The sequence below is a fragment of the Anopheles nili genome, chromosome 3, assembly GCF_943737925.1.
Source record: "Anopheles nili chromosome 3, idAnoNiliSN_F5_01, whole genome shotgun sequence".
NCBI lineage: Eukaryota > Metazoa > Arthropoda > Insecta > Diptera > Culicidae > Anopheles > Anopheles nili.
The window spans coordinates 14,184,089-14,205,369 of record NC_071292.1 but is presented as its reverse complement, the minus strand read 5'-3'; the positions used below and the strand labels follow the sequence as shown (position 1 = coordinate 14,205,369).

At 49.6% G+C, this 21,281-nt stretch overlaps 1 protein-coding gene across 1 annotated transcript; it reads left to right on the top strand.

Moving 5' to 3' along the window:
- Nucleotides 1-3,313: 3,313 nt before the first annotated feature.
- LOC128727660 (receptor-type tyrosine-protein phosphatase-like N) lies at nt 3,314-21,016 on the top strand. Its single transcript, XM_053821595.1, has 6 exons — nt 3,314-3,963; nt 8,633-8,897; nt 17,124-17,177; nt 17,711-19,016; nt 19,123-20,415; nt 20,509-21,016. The coding sequence occupies exons 2-6, from the start codon at nt 8,750-8,752 to the stop codon at nt 20,813-20,815; spliced, it is 3,108 nt and encodes a 1,035-aa protein (XP_053677570.1). The 5' UTR covers nt 3,314-3,963; nt 8,633-8,749; the 3' UTR covers nt 20,816-21,016.
- Nucleotides 21,017-21,281: the final 265 nt, after the last annotated feature.

The following is a 21,281-nucleotide window of genomic DNA, read 5'->3' as shown; positions in this document are numbered from 1 at the left end:
GGGAGGTAAAATTTCATTAGAAGACACGTACTAAAGAAATTGGGACATTAGAACGCATTGCAGTTGAGCAAAGGACTCGGTGAAACCGAAAATATGGATATTTTTTCTCTTTTTTATTGCAAAACAGTGTTATTTCATTATCCAAGCACTAGTTTCAACCGTATTTACAAATAGGAATAACGAGGAAATTATAATTCTATCGTTGAGATAGTTGTGTTAACCTTTCGGCGCAGATTGAATTCGTAACGGAATAGAAAATTAACAAACTACGCTGGGTATCACTTTTTACTTTGGCTACATATACATATATTTATATACACAAAGATCGTGTTAACGTCGCTCTCTTATTACATTTCTCATGTTGTTGGATGTTGAACTACGGAACAACCGTTGCGTATATAGATAAAGTATTCAATTTATTATTATTTTGTACGTTCCATGTTTTGCTCGGCAAATGGTTGTAAACATTGAAAAGCTCAACATTAAGTGATTGACCATATCAGAACACTGAATGATTCCTATTTTAAATTATGCTCACAATCAACCTGTGAACAACTTTTCTACCATGAGAACGTGATCTGTATGTATGTGGGGAAGGAGAAGCAAACTAATCAAGAATACTAGTATACAAAAAAATGAAACGATCGAACAGTGCGGTTATCTTGAACAATCAACCGAATGCCGCAAGTGCTCGAATCGGCCAATCTCGCAGGAGCGAATAGACAGTGGTGCCTGACAGATAGGAAGTGTTTGTTGTGATTCGAGCCAAAACGAGAGGTGATGTAGTTTTATACATTCGAGACACGTTCCGGAACCTCCCGGCAGCCCGGGGCATCGTTTGTCTCTACTGAAATCCTTTATCATTAAGCAATAATCGTAAGAAACGCGCGGTGGAAGATTGGCTCCCGCATATCAATATTACTTTTGAACATGAAAAGTTTGCGTAAAGTAAATGTGACGAGATTGCACGAAAGAATGCGAACCATTTCGTGACAATGTAATAAAGACGAACGAACTATTTCTTTTATGCAACATGAAGCTTGTTTTGGTTTTTTATTGAGAAAATAATGTTATCCTATTTCATTGCAAGTGCGTCATATGCTGTCTGTTTAGGTACTGAATTTGAAACATGGATGTGTAGCGAACAACATCGAGAACGTAAAGGTTACTTCCCTCCTTGATGCCATTCGAACTCACGCACAGCGCACAGTGCCATGGTTGGTGGTAATGCTGTTGGAAAATGCTTTCTCACGCACACCTCCCCTCGAGCAACTGATGAGTTGAAGGGCATCACATATTGCTACCGCTTTCGACGGGAGTGAAGGCCGTATCCCGGTTATGTGTTACTCGGGAGCAGGATGCAAAGAAGCGCAAAAGAGATCGACGGATTCCAGGCAGCGGGACAGAGCGGGATGTTTCGATAGAAGCGGCGCAACATTTTTCCAAGGATGCAGGCACGACCGCGCGGAAAACATTACTTGGAATTGCCTTTGCTGCCACATCACCGTGCGTGTGTGCGCTTTTTCCTTATCATGCTTATCGAACCGCTAACAAGGTCGGGAAATGTGTTAATCTGAAACCGAGCAGGATGGGAAACGTTTGAATTGTGGATGCTGTGTGTCCTTCGGGGATACATTTTTAGGGGTTTCATTGAGATGTAAGTATCCCGGACGAATGGTTACAGGAGTCCTTGTGCGTAGTTTTGACGACTTGAAGCCGTTGTTTTCTGTACGCATAATTACAACGACACCATTTCTGGAATCCGAAATGTATAAGAAAGAATCGAGCTTGCAGTCAAATGGATTGATTAGTTGGCATTCTAATGACGAAAGCTAATTAGACAAAGAAAACTAACCTCCTAGTCTAGTCGCGCGGAACACTCTGACTCGTGCGGACGTATTTTAACAGTGCCATTCATCGTTGGAAATTGAAACATTTTAGCGTTTAAATACAAATTTTGCGAATGAAATAATACAAACCTAGTCTCGGTTTTAAGAGCCTTCGAGTGTGCAGTGAATTGAAACCCCGCTCAACGCATGTGAGTATGTTTTACACCTATTATACCGCTTTCAAATTAGTTTGCTAGATTTCAATGTGAAATGTGTTCCAAGTGTGCAGTTCAGGTTTAAAAGTGCAAACAAACACAAATCAGATGATGCTGATAGTGATCTGTTGTGAATTAGTTTCATGCATTTGGAAGCAAAGATCATTAAGGGATTGCTGGAGCTGATCGATGAATTGAAATATTTCAACAAGAAACATTTCAAAGCATGCTTAGCCCTACGCATTCAGTGAAATATATCAATGGGAAAGCTTTTTAATCTCTTTGACTTAGGGGTGGATTTGGTACAAATATGGGTGTAATTGTTTGGGCAGTAATGATAAGGACTGCGGTTGCTTATCAAAATACAACTGAAATGAGTTTCAAATATATAATAGAGTACCCAGCTCACAAAATCGTAAACAAAATTCAAAACTTTAGCAGAATATATTGAAGAAATCATCCAGGTTCACTAAAGGTTCCAGGTTCCGAATGTTTTGGACGTAATAAATGTAGAAACACGAATACATCCGCGACGATATACGCTGAAACTCGTGTCACCTTTAAGTTGGCATATCAATCAACGGTGTTTTTCAATGCTATGTAAATTGAAGGAATGGAAATAACCGTAAAAATAAACTGAGCCATATCATCATGCTGGCTATGACAAAAGAGACTTGTTAGCATTTTTTGTGATACTTTCCAATATAAGCGCAGTTTGTTTCTGGTGTATAACCAGTGATAACGAACTGTTATCTGTTCTGTGTTTGTGTCTGTTCGCACATGTGCACGGTTACCTCTGCGTAGGCGTCGAAGCACGATCCATTCGCGGAGCACAATTTTATCAATGAGCAGCGCATCTACGTCAAACAGCTCGGAAAAGCCGACCTGGTGGTGTGTGAGTGCGGCAACCAAATAGTGGAGGAAAAAAAACATTCAATTAACAACACAAACAAAAGCACACACCAACACGCCAACCCGGGACATCGGGGTCGACGCGTCAGAGGGTGTATTGAATTGAACTGTTTGCCATACAGCCTTCGGTGAGCCTGCGCTCGACGGTCGAAGTTTTCCACACCAAACAGACCGTTATTGATCGCATCGACCGGTGTGTATGTGTGTGCATGTGCTCCACATGGTTGGGGGTGTTTGTGCTCCCGAAGCGCAACAGTGTGCTGGTCACTCGCGCATTTTCCGACTGGAACCCACGCCGGAAATCGGGCCCGAAGCTTTCCTTACGAGCGCTTCTCCCCTGACAGTCGCGAACTGTCATTCGCCTGCAAAATACGCACCCGATCCGGGCCCGGAATTACGTACGGGGCTCGGAAGAGTCTGCAAAGCAAAAAAAGGTTCATCTGCTCATTTTTCACTACTTTAAGTTGAGGGAAAATGTGAACTAATCGATGAGAAATACAGCACACGCAAAGATCGTTAGACCTTTTTTTGGTGAATACATATAAGGTGAGAGCATAAAACAGAGAAAAAAGGCCATAAACGCTCGCTCCAAAAGCAAAAACAATCCTTGTAAACATCACGCAGCGATGCAGCGCGTATCATTAGCGTTTCACTCCGCACCCGATGGGATGCTAGAGAAAGTGCCCAGTGACGGTTCGTTTTGGAAAACATAAGAACTGAGAAGAAAGTTAAAGGAAAAAGAAGCAGAAGAAAAGGCAAACATAAAGAAAAAAAAACACTCGTTCACATCCCAAATATCCGGGAATCGTTGCACGCAAACGTGTCATATCAGATAGCGTGTGTATGTGGAAAAGTGACAGCTGCGACGACAGCCAAACAGCCCACGGTGTCCAGCGAGAGGACAAGATTGTACAGTTAGATTAGAGGCGGTACACGGAAGGATCCGTAGGGGAGAATCCAAACCGTGCGGAGCCAACGTTTCGTCGTACGGATCAGCGAGATTAATGGTATGTTTGATGGAAACAAAATGATAACCTATCACGTCCGCCCTGACGTGGGGTTGTGTGCGTATTTGGGGTTGTATTTAATTTGAGATTTTTGGAAGTGTTAAGGGAGCTTTTATACACAAACACATATACGCACACACATACTATGCCATGCCTTGAGGCGAGAAATAAGAGAGAAAAATAAAGGAAACTGAAGGACAAAATAATTTACAACCGAGCGGAATCGTGACGTTTGCCTCCAAACGTACGATTGATCCATCTTGTGGTGATGCTTCCGTCCCAGTCCTACGACTCCCAGCCGAGCGTGAGTGTCTCCGGAGCTTTTTCTAAAGCGCACTCACCTGCGGAAAACTCGAACCGGGGACCGTGAACCGGGACGAAGCGAAGGTCTCTATGCTGCCTCTAGGTTTCGTGCTCAAGCCGTGTTTGTGTGTGTGCGACGAGCACCCATACGATCGTACATCGATCGGCAAATGCCTTAGTGCGGTGGCACTCAGCAGCTGGGACCTGCCGCGGGCGAGCATTCCCAGCTCGTGCCATATTGTGCCGTTAGTTCGGCTGGTGGAAGGTTGCGTTTTTCGTCGCTCATAGCAAGGCGGCGCGAGCAGGGCGCACCTTGGCTTGCCAGCACACCAGTCAGTGGTTGCTGGATCGCAAGGATAATTACCAGCAGGGGATAGTGGCCGTGTTCTTGGTCCGTTCACAGCCAACCGCGCAAGGCAGGGGTGACAGCGGGCAGAAGGACCTCCCGGTGGTAGTGATAGTCGTTTTTTTTTCGTTTGATTCATTTCGTTCCGTTTCGTCGGTTTGTGTTCGCAGTTCCGTTGCTCTGGCCTCGGTTAGTAGCCAAATCGTTTTCCCTTCGTTCTAGTTTCGGGCAGGCACGTCGCCGCCTAGTTGTCTAGTTTGCGGTGCGAAAAAGTCACACACGCACAACGTGTTTGTTTCCATTCTCTTCGATTGTTTCGTGCTGTTTCCATCACGATCTAGTGTGCGTTGAAAGGAGCCCGTTCTTGTGAACAGGACGAAACGAGCATCCATATTGAATCGAAGTAACCACAGCGTGACCGTAAAGCTAAGCCAGCTGGGATCCGCTCCACTGAGAGGTAAATGATTGCATGCTAGCTGAAAGGGAAAATCCATCTCAAGATAACTAGCAGGTGCAAATGGAGCAGAAAAAAATGTCTAACATTGAATCCGCGTTAGTGTAGCAGAGGACGAGCATCTGCTAGAATTGTGTTTTGTTTTTTTTTTCGCTCGTTCAGTGACCCACTTTAGAGCTTTTTTTAGAAAACAACCAAATATAAACCACAGTTTGCTAAAAGGCTCCCGTTTGTGTGTGGGTTTTTTTTCCTCAAAACATCTTTTCGGCCGCCCACGCAGTTTGCAAACTGTTTGCGAAATAGCTCGAAGATCCTTTTCGGTTCGCAGTGACGTTCAATGTCAGAGAGAGAGAGAGAGAGAGATAACGCGCTCCTTATCACTCACACCAACGCCTGCACGAGCGCCATCTATCTTGTCCGTACGGTGGTCACCCGTACGCTGGGGTGAGTGGGGAAGCTTTTCTCTTAATTTTTCCGCCAAAGCTCTCCAAGCCTCCCGCGTTGATGGAGGCGCCTGGTATCTGTTGCAAATCTCGCCTCCATGAGACTCGTGAGTGGGTTTGCTGAGTAGGGCGGGTGAGAGCATGCCTGGTTGTAGTTGATTGTAGTTGAGCTCGAGAACTCGCTACTATATACGTGCGCAGCGCCATTCCTGCCGTACGATGTTGGCAATGCAACTCGAGCGTTCGTTCCGCGTGGCCACTCTCGCGGAGATGGGAAATGTTTTCGGTGTTTGTGCACTGTTCAGTTTGTGCACGGGATGTGAACCGATTGCTCGAAGACTCACTCACTCATGCAGAAAACGTGCTGTAACGTGAGAAAACGTGAGAGAGCCCCTGCGAACTGCGCGAGAAAATGTCTTCCGAAGGAAGGAAGCATTCGATAAGACATAAACGGAACTTTCCGAGCACAAACACAAATAAACCCCCTTTTCTGGTCGTGGTCGATGGGTGAGTGGGTGAAGCGCACGATCCCTGGTGCGTGCTCGTGCACCGGAATGTCCTGCCACCGATGGCGTAGCACAAGAAGGACACTTAGCTCGGCTCGGAGCGCTATCCTTGGGACGACCTGTTGACTGGAGACCGTAAGTCCGGCGTAAATATGCAAAAGCGCTGTGTGCGGTTTCGAAATGGGGCTTATCAGAGATCGGGACCAATCGGAACGTGCCCAACCCCTCCCCGGAAGCCATGGGGGTGGTTTTTTTTGCTGCTCTCCTTTTCTTTCCGTTGTACATGTAGCCTGCCCTGCGTGCGAGCATTCGATAACGGTGCTGAGTCGGGGTGTGGGGAAGGTTTTCCACCATTCCTACCCATTCGATGCTGGTTCCAGGTGTGCTTATGTATCCATTTAATAAATGGCCATTTTGCGTGGCATTCCGCAGGTGAGCGAGAGAGCGCGTGCAAGAAAGAGAGAGAGAGCGAGAATAGTTGAATAAAAAAACCGAACACCACCAACGGTGTGACGTCTTTCGATCGGTCACGCTAAGGGTGGTCTATAGTGGCCCTCTTTTTCATGCTGTTTTACGGGAGGTTCCACCACCCACTGTAGGTGGAAGTGAAATAACTTGCATGCCGCTTCGGTATGTTGTTAAATAAGTTTTAACGACTTGCGACCAGCGCGGTTAGCGGCATTCATTGTTGACTCCTGGTCCTGGTGGCGTGTTTGCTCCGTTGACCTTTTCCTGGCTGCGGTCGCGTCCGGGTTGGATGCAAAGAAAATCTCGCCCATTCTGTCACCTGTAAGCGGTTGCACACAATGTACACCGGCATCATGGACGTGTCAGCGATGCAAGCTGTACCGGAAGTGGCCATTGGTGATAAGCAAACACACGAACGTGCTGTCTTTGAAGGTGCGTATGATTGTCTTTGGAATGGTTCCAGTGAGAAAAATTACACCTACTGGAAAAGGAATGGGTAAATAAGCAGGTACACCGGTGCGGAGATGCATTGCTCGCCTCTGCTAAAGCAGCTTTCTCCCACGGTTCGGTAAGTTAATTTACCTGCACGCGCTGAAAACTTTCCCATTGCCATGCGCATCCGGTTCGGGCGTAGGGTGGCTAGATATAACATAATAATACACCCCCGGTGGAAAGCAGAATAAACGGGGCTAGCTAGACAACTTTCCTGCCGTAGCGCAACTTTGTTGCCGCGCATCGATGGAGAAGCGCTCCTCCTGAGGCTCTAAAAATCTATCACCAGGGGGTTTTATTAGCAGGTGGAAATTTTCATCCACCTCCGAACCCCCCACCGCCTTGCTGCACGTGATAAATTGGCTTGGCATTAACAGCGCGGCAGACTGTGTTGCGCATTGTCTTCTGGCGTGGAGCCGCGTTTTGAAACGACCGAGGGAAACGGCTAGCGCTCGAAAAACGATGAGAAATTAAATTAAAACTCTCCCCTGGGATGCTAGCTTGGAGCCAATGATGACGCTCGTGCCCATGGAAATGGTGTGACCTTCGGTTCGGACTTTTGGTCCAACTGAAACCCACCACAATTCACGGTGGCGAGTTCGGTAGCGATTTTATGTACACCGTTTCGCGATTTCTTTGTCAGGTTTTGTTAGCTTCCTCGCAATAGGTAATCAATTTCACACCGAGCAACCGGTAAATTTGCTTAATCTACATTTTTATCCAATTATGCCAGTCCCGTTGGACGGTTTTATGCTGTAGCCGGTTGAATGGTGGCTCAATGGATTGGAGATTTTTTTCCCTTTGGTTACTTTTTTTTACACGTAAGATTAACTGCTAAGCGTTTGGTAGCCATCTGGCAGCAAATTTTGAGCTGCACACAACCATTCACGGTCGATGGAGACGCCTGGTCGTTGGAAACGCCTGGTTGATGGAGGCGCCTGGTTGTTTTCTTCTGTGAACCCTTCCAGCAACCCTTCTCATCGGTATGAGCCATCGTTTTATTGGCAGATGCTGTCCAAAAGTGCTGCGATTATCGCCCACGCAGGATATGGAATCGCCCCACAGTGGCGCTGAAAAGTTTTCCAATATTGGAGCGCTCGTTCAACAGCTCAATCTGTTTCGTCGTCCTTCGCCCGCTCGTCGTTTTTGCCCTGCACTCGGGGAGCAGCAGGAACTCAGGCATTCCGCATACGCCTACGGTTCCAGTTCATCGAGCGACGTGTTTCGAAGGGGGTTAAAATTTCCACACCAACGACATCGTTGTGCCTTGAGCTTGAATGATCTCTCGGGTATTGCGGGAACTTTCAGCCGAACCTTTTCGAATCGGGGAAATTGTAGTGGGCCTGGTTGCTTCCAAAGGGCGGCTCAAATCGAGTTTGAGCTATCAAACAAAGGTCGAGTGAAGAAAGTCAAACTCAGGTCAACTCGACCAGCAATCCTTGAAACCAGACTCACTTTGCAGCTCGTCAAAGCTTCATCACAGCTGGCCAACGGGCCATTTGGGAGTACGAACTTTTTCTGTCCGATAAAATCCTTCGTAGGCGTTCGTTAATCCGGTGCCATTTTTCTACCTTTTCCCGACCGAATGCAATTAATCAATCCACCACCATTCTTAATGCGATACGTTCGTGGTTTTTCTTCTTTTCTCCCCTTGCAGCCGTGGTACTCCTCCACAGTTATCGCACCCCACGACATCAACGGATCACAGGCCGCATCGGTACAACCGGGGATACGCCAAACCGCAACACTTTAAAGTGATGATCTAAACCGCACGATGTCAAATACTGACACATCGACGACAGTGGCAGCATGGACAAACACTTGGCAACACTTGATGCTGGCTGCCGCTCTGCTGACGCTGCTGTCCGGCGTCGCTCCTCTAGGTGGCCCTAGTTTCCTCGTCTCGGCCGAGGGCAACATCGGTGAGTGTGCTTTTGATTTTTCTCTCTTTCCTTGTTTCCGTCCATCCTTCCGTTGAACAAAAAAAGCCTGCAATCCTTCACTCCCGTCGGGGATTTGCTAGGCTCAGGAACGATGCCAGGATGTTGTTACCTCAGATCGATGGAAAAGCAAAGTCCCGACGGGGAGGGTTGTTGTTTCCGGGGAACCTCCGTATGCCCCCAAGCATTCCCGAGCGAGTTCGAGCACGCACACGACAAAATGGGGTCAAAGCGGAGGAATGTGTGTTCGAATGTGAGATGAATTTTAGATGTAATTTTACCTCCACCCATCCGGTATGAATTCTGCTCGCTCATTCCGTTGCCCAAGCATCCTTAATTTCTCAACCCTGAGGGGAGGTCTTATCTGCCGGGTGACTGTGTGATGGGTGCTTATATAATCGATGGTTTTGTTTCCGAGGCTGCGGCAGATCATTCTCCGTCGAAATATGTCAGGCTTCTTGGGGTTACTTCTTTTCTGTTTCCATCGACAGAGTTCGTCCTTCTTTTCTGTTTTTTTTCTACCCATGCTGTTGATTTGGTTGCGCAACGCACCAACGAAGCCACCCGAAGTTGGGCACGAGTTTTGCTGAACTAGAGAAAGCTTATCTCGGTTTCAGCTTCAATGCACACGGTGCTTACGTTGGTGTTTTAGAGATATTTGCAAACTGCTTCTCATGAGGAGTAAACTTTTAGAACGACAGAAAATTGGTCAGATCTGGTGGGTTATTTATCTTCCACTCACATTACGAAGCTGCATTTTCTAACATCTCGTCTTGCGTCACACATTCGAAGGGCAATGGAATTTGCCGGCCTACGGCTGTTGCACGTTGCAAACTCACCCCTTCGATGGCAACCGTCAAACGCATCTGGTTTTGGTTGCCTGCCTTGCCGAGATCATCGCATCGCGTGTGTGGGAGTTTTCCCAAGCGCTTGCCAGAGTCCATCCCTTTGCTCAGTGCACCTGCTGTGCATGGAAAACTCCCACGCATCGCCGGCTGTTTCCGTGACCTTGAGTGCTCGCAGTGCGAGTACCGACCCGGCCCGGGTGCTATCGTTTGCACGGCTTATTTGCGAGGCAAATGAAATTTTCCTCCCCGACGAACATCCGGGCGGCTGCAGGAATTAAGGAGTTAATTGGATTTTTATGCCGGTTCGGATTGGAAACATTTCGCTTTTTTGTTGCTGCCGGTTTTTTGTTGCTTCTTTCCTTTCCTGTTAATGACGGCCGGCAAAAGGTTTGCCGTACTGGTTGGAAAGCGTGACACGTGATACGCAGGTGGGATTTATTCGATTCGATTTCACGACATAACCGGCTAGCGCGAAACGTCATTAACGTCCGTGACGCTTGCTCGTGAAAGCCACCAAGTGGACGCTCATTTGTAATGAAATCATTCCTGAGGCATGATTCAATTCCAGCAGCAGAATACTGATCAACCGGTGACGAATACGGCGCACGTCGTCTGGAGTTTAATTTACTCGGTTCCGGTCCGGTTGTGGACAGCCTGACATACCAGACCGATGTCAAACGCAAGCCCCTCGTTATCGCTCTGCATGTGAGCGGCAGCGATTGGTAATGCTTTCGCTATGCTGCACTCACCCTTGCAGTGGTATGCCACTGACATCGGCATCGGGCAGCATCCTTTATCTCGGCTGGACGATGAAACAATCCTGCCCACCACTGCGTGCCAAATGGCGAGTTCATGCGAATGGGATGTTTTTTGCATCGAAGGCCACAGAAAGCACTGAGCCTTGACGAGGCGTGTGTATGTGCTTTATTATTGGCCATATTGCAACGGCTCATTGTGGGAGCCGTTTGTGTGCGCGGGCACTTGTGATGCACAGCAGCTTAGAGAAAGAGGAGGAGATAAAAAGACCATCTCATGCAGATAAAGTGAGACAAACTGGGCGCACAACCCCATCCAGTTGTAAGCTGGTCGGATTGGATTAAAATCGATTGGGTATAGGGATGGTATGAGACCAGGCAGCGTTACCTGGAAGAGCTCAAGATTGAAATAATTCTATGGAAGGGTTTTGCTTGCGAGTGGCTTTTCTCTCGTTTTCCCCTAACACTTGAGAGGATGGTAAACGATGCTGCAAATTTATTGCTTTACCAGCACATTCGCTTCAGCTTATTGTGGGGGAATGTTGCTGGTACGAGATGTGATGGTATTTTTAATAACGTGACGGTCTGTTAAGTGTGCAATTTAGCAGTTGCATTACATATTATGCATTGACAACGTGCTTTTTTTAGACTAAAAACACCCGATAGAAATTGAGTGCCTTTTCGTACGAGCCTAAATGTAGGCAACCCGTTGAGCACCCGAAGGATATAAAGGACGATAAAGTCTATAGACATAGGCTATAGAAGGCAACTATCTAAAGCGTGTTTGCAGGGTCAGCTCATAATCTATAATATTACAGTAAATAATTTAGCCACACGGCCTATCGGCGCCCTTGTACCGCAATTAAACACAATAGACGGTCGGGATGGTGATTAAATAATTGTGTGTTCCCACCTGTCGAGGCCGCCTGTTGATAAATGTCTACCTTTCCCATCGTCCTGTCGACGTCATGCCGTTGAGGTGCGACATTTGATGACATCCCCAGCACGTAGCCAGGGCACGTAAATGGAGGTGGTATTAATTTGTAACATAATGCTATCCCTCCAACCACCAGCACCAGCGGTGCTTTATTGCGCGCTGCGCAGAGAACGAATAAAATTATGTGTGTTAGTAGTTTGCGAGCAAAATCCATCCTCAGACTGCAGGATCTTGCGGAGGCGTAATCGCTTTTGTGTGTTCCGAGGTGAACATTAACAATGCCCGGACGAAGCACCGACGATGCCATCCATTTGCAAACGGATAAGCTCGTCTGCGTGTGTGTGCGCATGGCAGTAATACGATACGAGATAGCATTGGGGGCCATTTTCCCTCCTGAAACCGGGGCGTATCGGTTTTTATGGCAAGGACATCATCCATCTCAAGCACCGCGAAATGGATGTCGAAACGCCGAGCGATGAGCGATGGAAGTCAGTTCAAGCATTCAACCGAGACGTAGCTAGTTGTGCGAGCAATGATGGTGGTGGTGCACTGTAACTGCATCGTCCTGATAGTTCTCGAGACGCCAGGTATAGAGATAAACCTAGCGAGGTGAATGGCTGAAAAAAGGGTTCACGAAAGTGCTTTGTTGGGGCAGGAAACATACTCTAAACCACACAACTAGAAACGAAGCCAGCAATCGGTTGCGTGGTTGAGGTTCTCGTGTCTGTCGGTGTAATAATACGTTTTATGTTTCAAAGGATTTTTTCTGTTGCTGTGAGTTTACAGCAGATGGAATAGAGCACACAAACATTATGACCTTTGGCAGCTTTTCAAGTGCAAATTGTCTGTGTCTGCTGAGCCCGTAAGCATGAGCGTTTGATTTATGCCTTATACAGGGCGCGAAAAAAGGACTTTCGTCCTCGTCTGTCGGGTATGAGAACGACCGTTCAACGTCAAAAGTACATCGGTTAAACTCAACTTTGCCGTGTTGGCTCGTAAGCCGCTTATGATGGAAGTTTTGCACGAGTTAAGCCTCTACCCTTTGAGCAAATGCTGCCCACTCCCTCGAGTGGAGTTTCACCCGACTGCTAATTGACATTCCTCGCGTGTGGTGGAGCCTGTTTTAATTTCATAATACGTTGCTACGTACTCGTGCTTGTATGTTCTTTCTTTGAGCCCACTTCGTTTGCCTTTGACGGTTTGTTTCAACGCATTCTCAAACCAGCGGTACTGTTGCTTGCCAACCCTCAAACCTTCATAATGGCTGCGAGTGATCAAAATATGCTGTGTGGTGATATGTTTCAAGTGGTTCCCACGAGGCCCCTTATCCTTCCGGCACTCTGCAAAACCGCACTCGCATCACTCGAGGGGATGGGAAAATGATAATTTACGTCGCGTGGCTTTACGAGCATGCGGGATCCTTTGCCCACCGTAATCACACACCCGAGCGGCAGGTGATTAAAGGCATAAATAAAATGTCGTCCCAGGGAGGACACATTTCACCAGTTATTAGGCGATGGAGGCGGCCTTCCACTAGCACAGGTGTCGTTACGCGCACTAAAAATAGAGCGGAAATCTATGTTTCCACCGTTTTCGAGTTCGTACTCGTAGAAAACCATTTTGAATGGCGTCTGTTTTCAAAAGCTACACCGGAGGCTTCGGTATGCAACGTAAGCTAAAATTAGACCACGAATTGCTAGCTTTCCACCCACAATCGATACCGATTACTTGCGGGCGGGAATAAACTCCGTATCGGACGCCGAAGGGGGAACATTTACTGATTCGACAGCATTTAAATTTAGCATTCCTACCTGGGGGGCTTCCTACCACCGGTCACCCTTCGAAAGTGGCACATTAAAATGGTAACCCACCTCCGCTTAGGTAACGGATGCCCCATAAGGAACGTGCCGGTGGGAACGCTTCTTCTTGCGTGCAGACCGTAATGCTCTTGAGCCTTAGCCTGTAAGGCGAAAAAAAAAACGTCGGCGAAAAACAAAACAAAAAGGAGCGTTCGAGAATGTTACCCACGCGACCGTCCTTTTTCGACTCGCTTGGTAGACGAAGGTTCTCTAAAAGTGTAGTGTGTTCTTGCGAAAAGTTCGCCTTTTTCTGATCGTCAGGGAGCAAAACAAACCAGATGAAAGCGGCCGTTGGATGGCCTCCCACCTCGATGCGAATCGTGTCGCATCAAAAGCTCGTTCTTCTTTCGACGCGTTGGTTTGACGTCATTCAGCCCGCGTCAGGAGGTCCCCGGCGATAGGGGGGGGTGGTTTGACGCGGGAAAACTCACTCGAAGGAACTCACCGGTGTTCCGGGGCCGGAACCAGGGGCTCTCACGGACTTTGCTGAACTGCGCCAGTTTGACATTTCGTCGCTCGTCGCGTGCGTCTCGCGTTACGGCGTTCGGTTTCAAGTTGCGAGAAAATGCGCAAAATAATGCAAAAAAGCCCCTGCCGGAGCGGGGAATAGGCGGTCTAGCGGCACGCGAAGACTCCATTGTGTGGCCGATCCGGTAGGCCGATGCTTATCGTTTTTGGAATGGCGCAATGTGGGACGTATTGTTGCCCGCGGCTACAAATAGGAATGAAAGGAGCTCACGAAGGTAAAAAAAATATGCCTTTTGATTGGCGATGGCGCGGTAAGGATTCACGGCTGAAAATTGCGAAACGACCGCTGGTGCGTTCCGACGAACCGGAATACCGCTTCGAAGCCAATTAACAATGACAACGCAACATGGTTAGCGTTTTACGGGCGATCGAATTCAAACGCCAACATTATTGGCTGAAAGTGGCCATTTTGCTATTTGCCTACGGGGCATTGAGCTACATTTACCTTTTTTTCCACCTTCTTGCGCCTCCATCTTGAAAGGCTTTCTCTCTCTTCCTTAATCTTTCTTACTCTTTGCCGTGGTTACCGGCATTATGCCTCCGAAGTGGCCCCGGTGGTAAATTACATTCCACCGTCAAAACGCTTTGACGTCAGTTTGTAACGAAATTTCACCGTTAATTATTTTTTCTCACGCCACCGAGCCCAGACCCAGAGTGTCACAAGCAGGTGAGCATCGTGAGGCATGCCGGAGCTTTTTTACTCCCCGAAATATGCTCTCGTGACGCGTTTGGTGCCGGTTCAGTGGCAGGTTCAAGCCGGGGGATAAAACACACGGACGAACGGACGAGAAACTTTTGTACCATGTCAGCGAGGTCATGTTCAATGAGATGCACGTGCACGCATGCCAAGAAGGACAAGCTAGCTACCAAGCACGCCACGTCTCGAGCAGATCGGTATGTCGCTTGAGAGGAAAAGCGAACAAAAAGTGAGCAAGTAGCAGATGCAAACAACAGGGACGACAAGGACCTGAGTTGTTCCGAATTCGACGAGAAGCTATTTTTAGCTGCACATACACACACACGCGCGTACTCCTGCCACCTGTACGGTCACCGGATAGGGTGGCAACAGGTATTTCGTTTCAGGATGTTACTCCATCGTGACAGCTCGCCGGCGCAGAACCGACAGCGTAATGGTGTTTTCGGACTCATGTATCTCATGCGCCTCCATCAGGACACTGACGGCAGGTTCGAGCGAACGCGGCAACATGATATCCTTATGTCGATTTGTGAAGCCACTGGTTGATAGTAAATCAACCGGGTCGAGGGTGGCATTCTGGATCATTCCAGACGGTGTCACACGTCGCCTGTCTCTGCCGGGTCGTTCTACTGACGTTTCGTTCCTGCGACGCCGTTTGGATTTGTTTCCGAACCAACGGCATGAAGCATATACTTACGCACCGGGTGGGAGGTCCTGAAGGTCGCTGGGAGCGAGTCGACAATGCGACTGAGTTAAAAATAGACAGCCTACGATGGCTCGAGCTCGAACAACGGTATGTAATCAATCGAGAATCGCTGCTATCGATCGGATGCTAAGCGATGGCGCTGTAGAATGCGTCCAGGCTGGCAGAGTGAGAGTGTGCTGCTACAGCGCAAGCAAGCCATGACGAGAAAGGACACAGAAGGCCACTCAAAACGAATGGGGAATGAATTTCCAACAACAGGGCTGCATCAAAGCACGCCGTTGGCTGTGTAAACACGATTGACGTTTGTCGGAATTTGCTGCGTTGTCGCAAACCTTTGACATTCAACCATGATGAGGCACAAATGTACGCTCGAGCTTTCGTTTCCCTGTGGAAATACCCTACCCTGGATCGTTTTCCTTGAAGCAAATCAATGCCACGGCGCAAAAACGACGCTGTTCCAAAGAATCCATCACTCAAAGAAGCTTCAAGCCACGGTTTTCCGGATACAAACGATCAGTGTCGCAAATAATCACAGCATAATCGCTGCAAAGCATCGATTTTTCTCCCCTTCCAGTTGCTCATTTTTCCCGGGGATGGAAGCCATCTTGGGAAACATACGCAACAAATAAGCGTTCGCAAATCAGCGCCGCACTGGGGCGTTAGAGCAATTCGCAACCACTCGGGAGCGTTTTCTGCGTCAGGCTTCGGGGAAGAAATAAACCACTCGCCCACAACTGTCAGATGATTCTGTAACGTCTCACTCCGGTTTTGGTGGGGATGGGCTGCAGGGTGAGTTGGGCTGGGAAGCAAAGCTCTACCACCAGTTGTTTGGACTGTCCTAATGAGGTTGGCAGGCAGGATGATGAGCTTGCAGCAACCTCACAAGAACCGCTGGTCGCTATTTCTAGCAAAAAGAGCTGCCTCCAAGGACCACGGGTTGGCACGGGTGGCAACAACAACCGACACAAAACACTACGATGAAAGAAGAAAAAAAAGCGCACTCAAGACGAAATAATGGCACGGGTCACCATCGTGTCTCATCTTGGGCGATGAATGTTCTTTGGCGTCTGTCGAGTGGTTGTATTTATTTTGCTTCACATGCCCGCTGCCAGAATCGGGGGCCTTTTTTTTGTTCTTTTGTTCCCCATCGCTATTTTTTTTTTTCGTTCATCCTGAAGCCGTTCGTCCTTGAAGCCGTTCATTGTGCGTTGTTTGCTGGTGCTGGTGGGAAAAACTCCCCCACACTCAGCAGAAAGCAGCTTCCACTAACGCCCTCAAAGATTGAATCTTCGATTGTATTTCCAACTCGCTTAATCTTTTGCATAAATTTCGCTAACGCAACCAAGCACGCTTACTCAGCTTATCGAAATCTCGAGCCCGGGTGCTTTCATGTCTTATTTTCTCCTTCCCACGCATATTTTTCGCGTTCGAAAGGTCCCACGTTTGGCTGACTGATTACCGGCCATATCCGGCCGGAGCACTTTTCCATCACGTACTTCCGATAAAGCTGATGGCTCTCTTCCCGCTCAGGGGTTTTCTTTTTTTTTTTTACACCATCACTGAGCCACGGAGCTTTCGTCCTCGTGGGTCTTTTGTGGGCGGGTTTCGAGTGGCGTCGAGGACGAACGCCTTCAGATGTGCTTCACGATGGGAAACTACCCCTTTAATCCACCGAGTCCGCAGATGCTCGCGGTGGCTTATCCGACCCCACTTCCGGAAACTGTTCTTCCCTCCTGTCGTGCCGGCGTGCTATTGACGTGGCGTAATTATTTGCGGAGACGAACCATTGTTCGCGCTCAAGGAGCGCTCTTTAGCTGTAGCTCTCCTTAGCCGTATCTCTCACCCGTATCGTATTATATCTGCCTGTTTCAATTGCAGGATGCCTCTTCGCGGAAACACTTTGCCTGGAACACCTGGAATGGTGCTACGATGGTAAGTAGAAGCGTATCGGATGGAATGAACGTTATAATCGTTAACGCGAGGCTACTACACTACTTGAGCGCGTACCAGCTGCATTTGCGTTCGAATGTCCTTTAAACGCCACACGTTTGAACCACGTGAAGCCAGAAGAAAAGAAACGATTTATTTGCAAGAGTGGTTATAGTGGTTAGGGCAACATTTTTAATCAGATTAACGATTCGTGATAAATCTCTTGCACTTCTTGCAAGCGAGATAATCGCTTTACCGCCAACCGAGCAGACGTGGTTAGGGAATTAAGCTATCAGGTACGGTCACGGTTGGATGAAAAACTTTTTCTAATTATCCCTCCCATTGCGGAATTGTCGCACGAACCGTACCATCCGTCATTCGAACCGGAAGGATACTCCTTCGCGGCTTACCTTAGCCCTCGCAGGATAGGAATAATTATCACAGGGGGACCAGGGTTTCATTCCCGGAGAAGTAATTGATAGCCGTGCGCGCGCGCTAATTGTTCGTTTTCTCGTCAAAAAAAAACACGCACACAGACTTCGCCTTCGGAAAGTGTCTACCGCAGTACGGGCTGGAACCGGAGGAGTTGTTCCGGAAGCCGCTCGAAGAGGACCAGAGCCGCATCCTGGCGCGCATGCTCGAGGAGCTGCAGGGAGCCGGTCTCGGTTGGGAGCACCCATTCACGCAGTGCCGCATCCAGGGAGCGTTGTTCGCCATTCGCACCAACTCCGAGATCCCGCAGACGCTGTGCGCTAATCTAGCACCCGATCCGGAGATCCTTGGTCCGCAGAGTCCGCTTGCGTTCGTGCGCTTCACACCCCCGAATGAGGAGTACGCGGATGAGGTGTACTATCCACCTCCGAAGAAGGTGTTAGCGAGGTTGCCACTAGGAGGCGGTGCACCCGACGATCTGGACGTGCTGCCTGAGGTGGTTCCGGTTGCGATGCCAACCGAGCTTGATCGGGCTCGGTTGCGCGAATTGCAGCGTCGGCTTCTGCTGGAGGCGGAACAGCAACACCCACCGGATGTGACGGATTACCTGGAGTTGGGAGCTGAACCGAATGAGATCCGGGTGCCACCGTACCGGCCTACCAAGGGCGAGTTTGGTCCGTACGGAGCGAACAAGCGTGGTGCCGGGTCGGCCATATTTCGCGAACAACAACAACATCAGCAACCTGGAGGAATCGACGAGGAACGTGCATTGAGGGAGCTGGTTGAGCGATTGACCCCAGCCGACGTTGATCCGGAGTTTGAGTACATCTACCCGAAGACGTCCTCGTTCCGGGAGTACGCCAAGGAACACCACATCCCAAAGATCTCGAACTTTGCACCGGAGAACGTAAACCGGCAGCTGAATCCAACCGGTGGCAACGCGAATGGCCCAAACGCGGACAAGTTCTACACGCGACCGCATAAGACCGGTCTTCGAGAAGGCGCTCGGAATGAAATTCCAGGCCCAGCGGCTGGAAACGTGCGCGAATCGGTGGCTGCGTACGCACCGGATCCGGAAGCGGGTGGGCTATACACCGAGGGTGGGTTCGTGTACGTACCGAAGGCGAGTGGGCGACCACGCAAGGACGAAGCGCGCACGCTGCTGGATAACATCCTTGGGTTTACGAGGCGCGAGCGGTTGGACGTGAAAAAGCCAGGTCCACCGGCGGCACCGCCACCATCCGGCCAAAGCCCAAGTGACCCACCGAAGGAGACGGCACCGAAACACGAGACACACTCGGACGAGGATAAGCGACCGATCGCGAAGAAGGAACTGTTCCCGCACGCGGACGATGACCATGCACCGCACTCGGTGGACACGGAGTATGCGCATGTCATCTTGAAGAATCCGTAAGTATCTGGTAGGGATGGCTGGTGACAATCGAGACCGCAAGGTCAAAAAGGTCACACACCTTTGGGCACCTTTGGCTGATGGCGTTTTTCCTTCATCTTGCAGGATTGACAACTGGAAGGATGGTTCACGGATCGTGACCGCTCTGGCGGAGCTGCTTAATATGCAGGGATATTTCACGCATTCACGCGTCGATCGACACGAGGTGTCTTTCCGTGTGGAACCAAATCCGGACCGCAAGACAGCCGCTGACGTGGCGAAGCAGATCAACGACAGCCGCTTCAAGAACAACCTCTCTCGGCGATTGGGCGTGCTCGTGTTGCAAGCGGGCGTTGGAGACAAAACGAAGGAACTGGACGCAGTGTCTGCGCACCGGATGAAGCGCGATGAGGACGGTCCGAACGTAACGCACGTAATGGCGTACATGTTCGCCGGAGCGGGTGCTGCGGCCGTCATCGTCGTCGCAATGACACTGTTCCTGATCCGCAAGCACGATCGTAAGAAGGATAAGCTGGGTGGGCTGCAGTCGGGTCTGGCCGGAGGTGACAGCTCAAGCAAGGACTATCAGGATCTGTGCCGGGCACGTATGGCAGGTGGAAAACCCGGCCCAACTGGGACGGATTCACCCGGAGGACGTATAACGGCCCTGACGAAGGAGGCCGAAGCACGTCCACCATCGTCTCGGTCGAGCACGTCGTCCTGGAGTGAGGAACCAGCGCTGACAAACATGGACATCTCAACGGGACATATGGTGCTGTCGTACATGGAGGATCACCTGCGTAATAAGGGTCGACTGCAACGCGAATGGGAAGCCCTGTGTCGGTACGAGGCGGAACCGAGTGCTAGGGATGCGGCTTTACAGGCACCCTGTGCGCCACTGAACCGACCTGGAGCACCTCTGCCGTATGATCACTCGCGCGTCGTCTTGAACCATCTGGCGAACGCCGAGGGCATGGACTACATCAACGCGTCCACCATCACCGATCATGATCCGCGAGCACCTGCGTACGTAGCCGCCCAAGGCCCAATGGCGTCGACATTGGCGCACTTCTGGCAGATGGTATGGGAACAGGGAGCAGTTGTGTTGGTGGCGCTCTGTCGCTTGCAGGAGAACGGCGATTCAGCTTGTGCCCGGTACTGGCCGGAAGAGGGTGCCGAGGTGTACCACATCTACGAGGTGCATCTGGTCAGCGAACACATCTGGTGCGACGATTATCTGGTGCGTTCGTTCTACCTGAAGAATCTGCGCACTGGCGAGACGCGCACGGTGACACAGTTCCACTTCCTATCCTGGCCGCAGGGAGGAGTGCCGACGTCCGCGAAGGCACTGCTTGACTTCCGGCGCAAGGTGAACAAGTCGTACCGCGGCCGATCGTGCCCGATCGTCGTCCACAGCAGGTATGTCGACTGAGGTTAACGTTGACGCCTAAATGTAGGCATCACGCGCGTCAAACTCATCATGATCGCTCTGTTTTCTGTTTGGTTTTGCAGTAACGGCTCCGGACGCACGGGTGCGTACATCCTGCTCGATCTGGTGCTGGGCCGCATGAACAAGGGCGCCCGAGAGATCGACATTGCGGCGACGTTGGAGCATCTGCGCGATCAGCGGGCAGGACTCGTGGCCACTAGGCAGCAGTTTGAATTCGTGCTGATGGCCGTCGCTGAGGAGGTGCACGCGATCCTCAAGGCCCTGCCGCAGTCGACCAGTGGTAACAAGGGTTCGCAGGATCAGGAAAAAGACGGCAACGCAGCATCGGATGCTCCGAAAGCCGGTGGCGAGAAGTCGGTGGAGAAGTAATTCCACAAGTAACCGACTGTAGGCGAGCGATTTGATCATGTTTAGTTAAGCTAGGAGATGTTATGTCGACGTGTTTTGTTCCGTTATTCAGCAGCCGGCTCGAGTTGTTGCTTTGAAGAAGAGATTAGTTTAAGATGGGTTAAATGAGAGGTGAATTGTTCTTCTGACGTCTTAAGTTACAACAGTACAAAGAAAGGGCATAGCTCTTGCCATGTTATGGTTCCGTTGAGAGTTAGCATTTTTGGTTCCGAAGCAGTCAGCAGTGAACCGTTTGTGAGGAGTTGGGTGTGAGCTCTTAGGGCTACCGAAGTTCCCCACCGAGAGCCACCACTAGTGACTGACAGGAAGCCGCGGCACCGAGACAGAAAAGGACATACGACAAACAGGCAATCGGAGTTATCGGACGAATCGATTTATGCAGACCTACGCGAAGCGAAACCGGACACATGCACCCAAACGGACGATG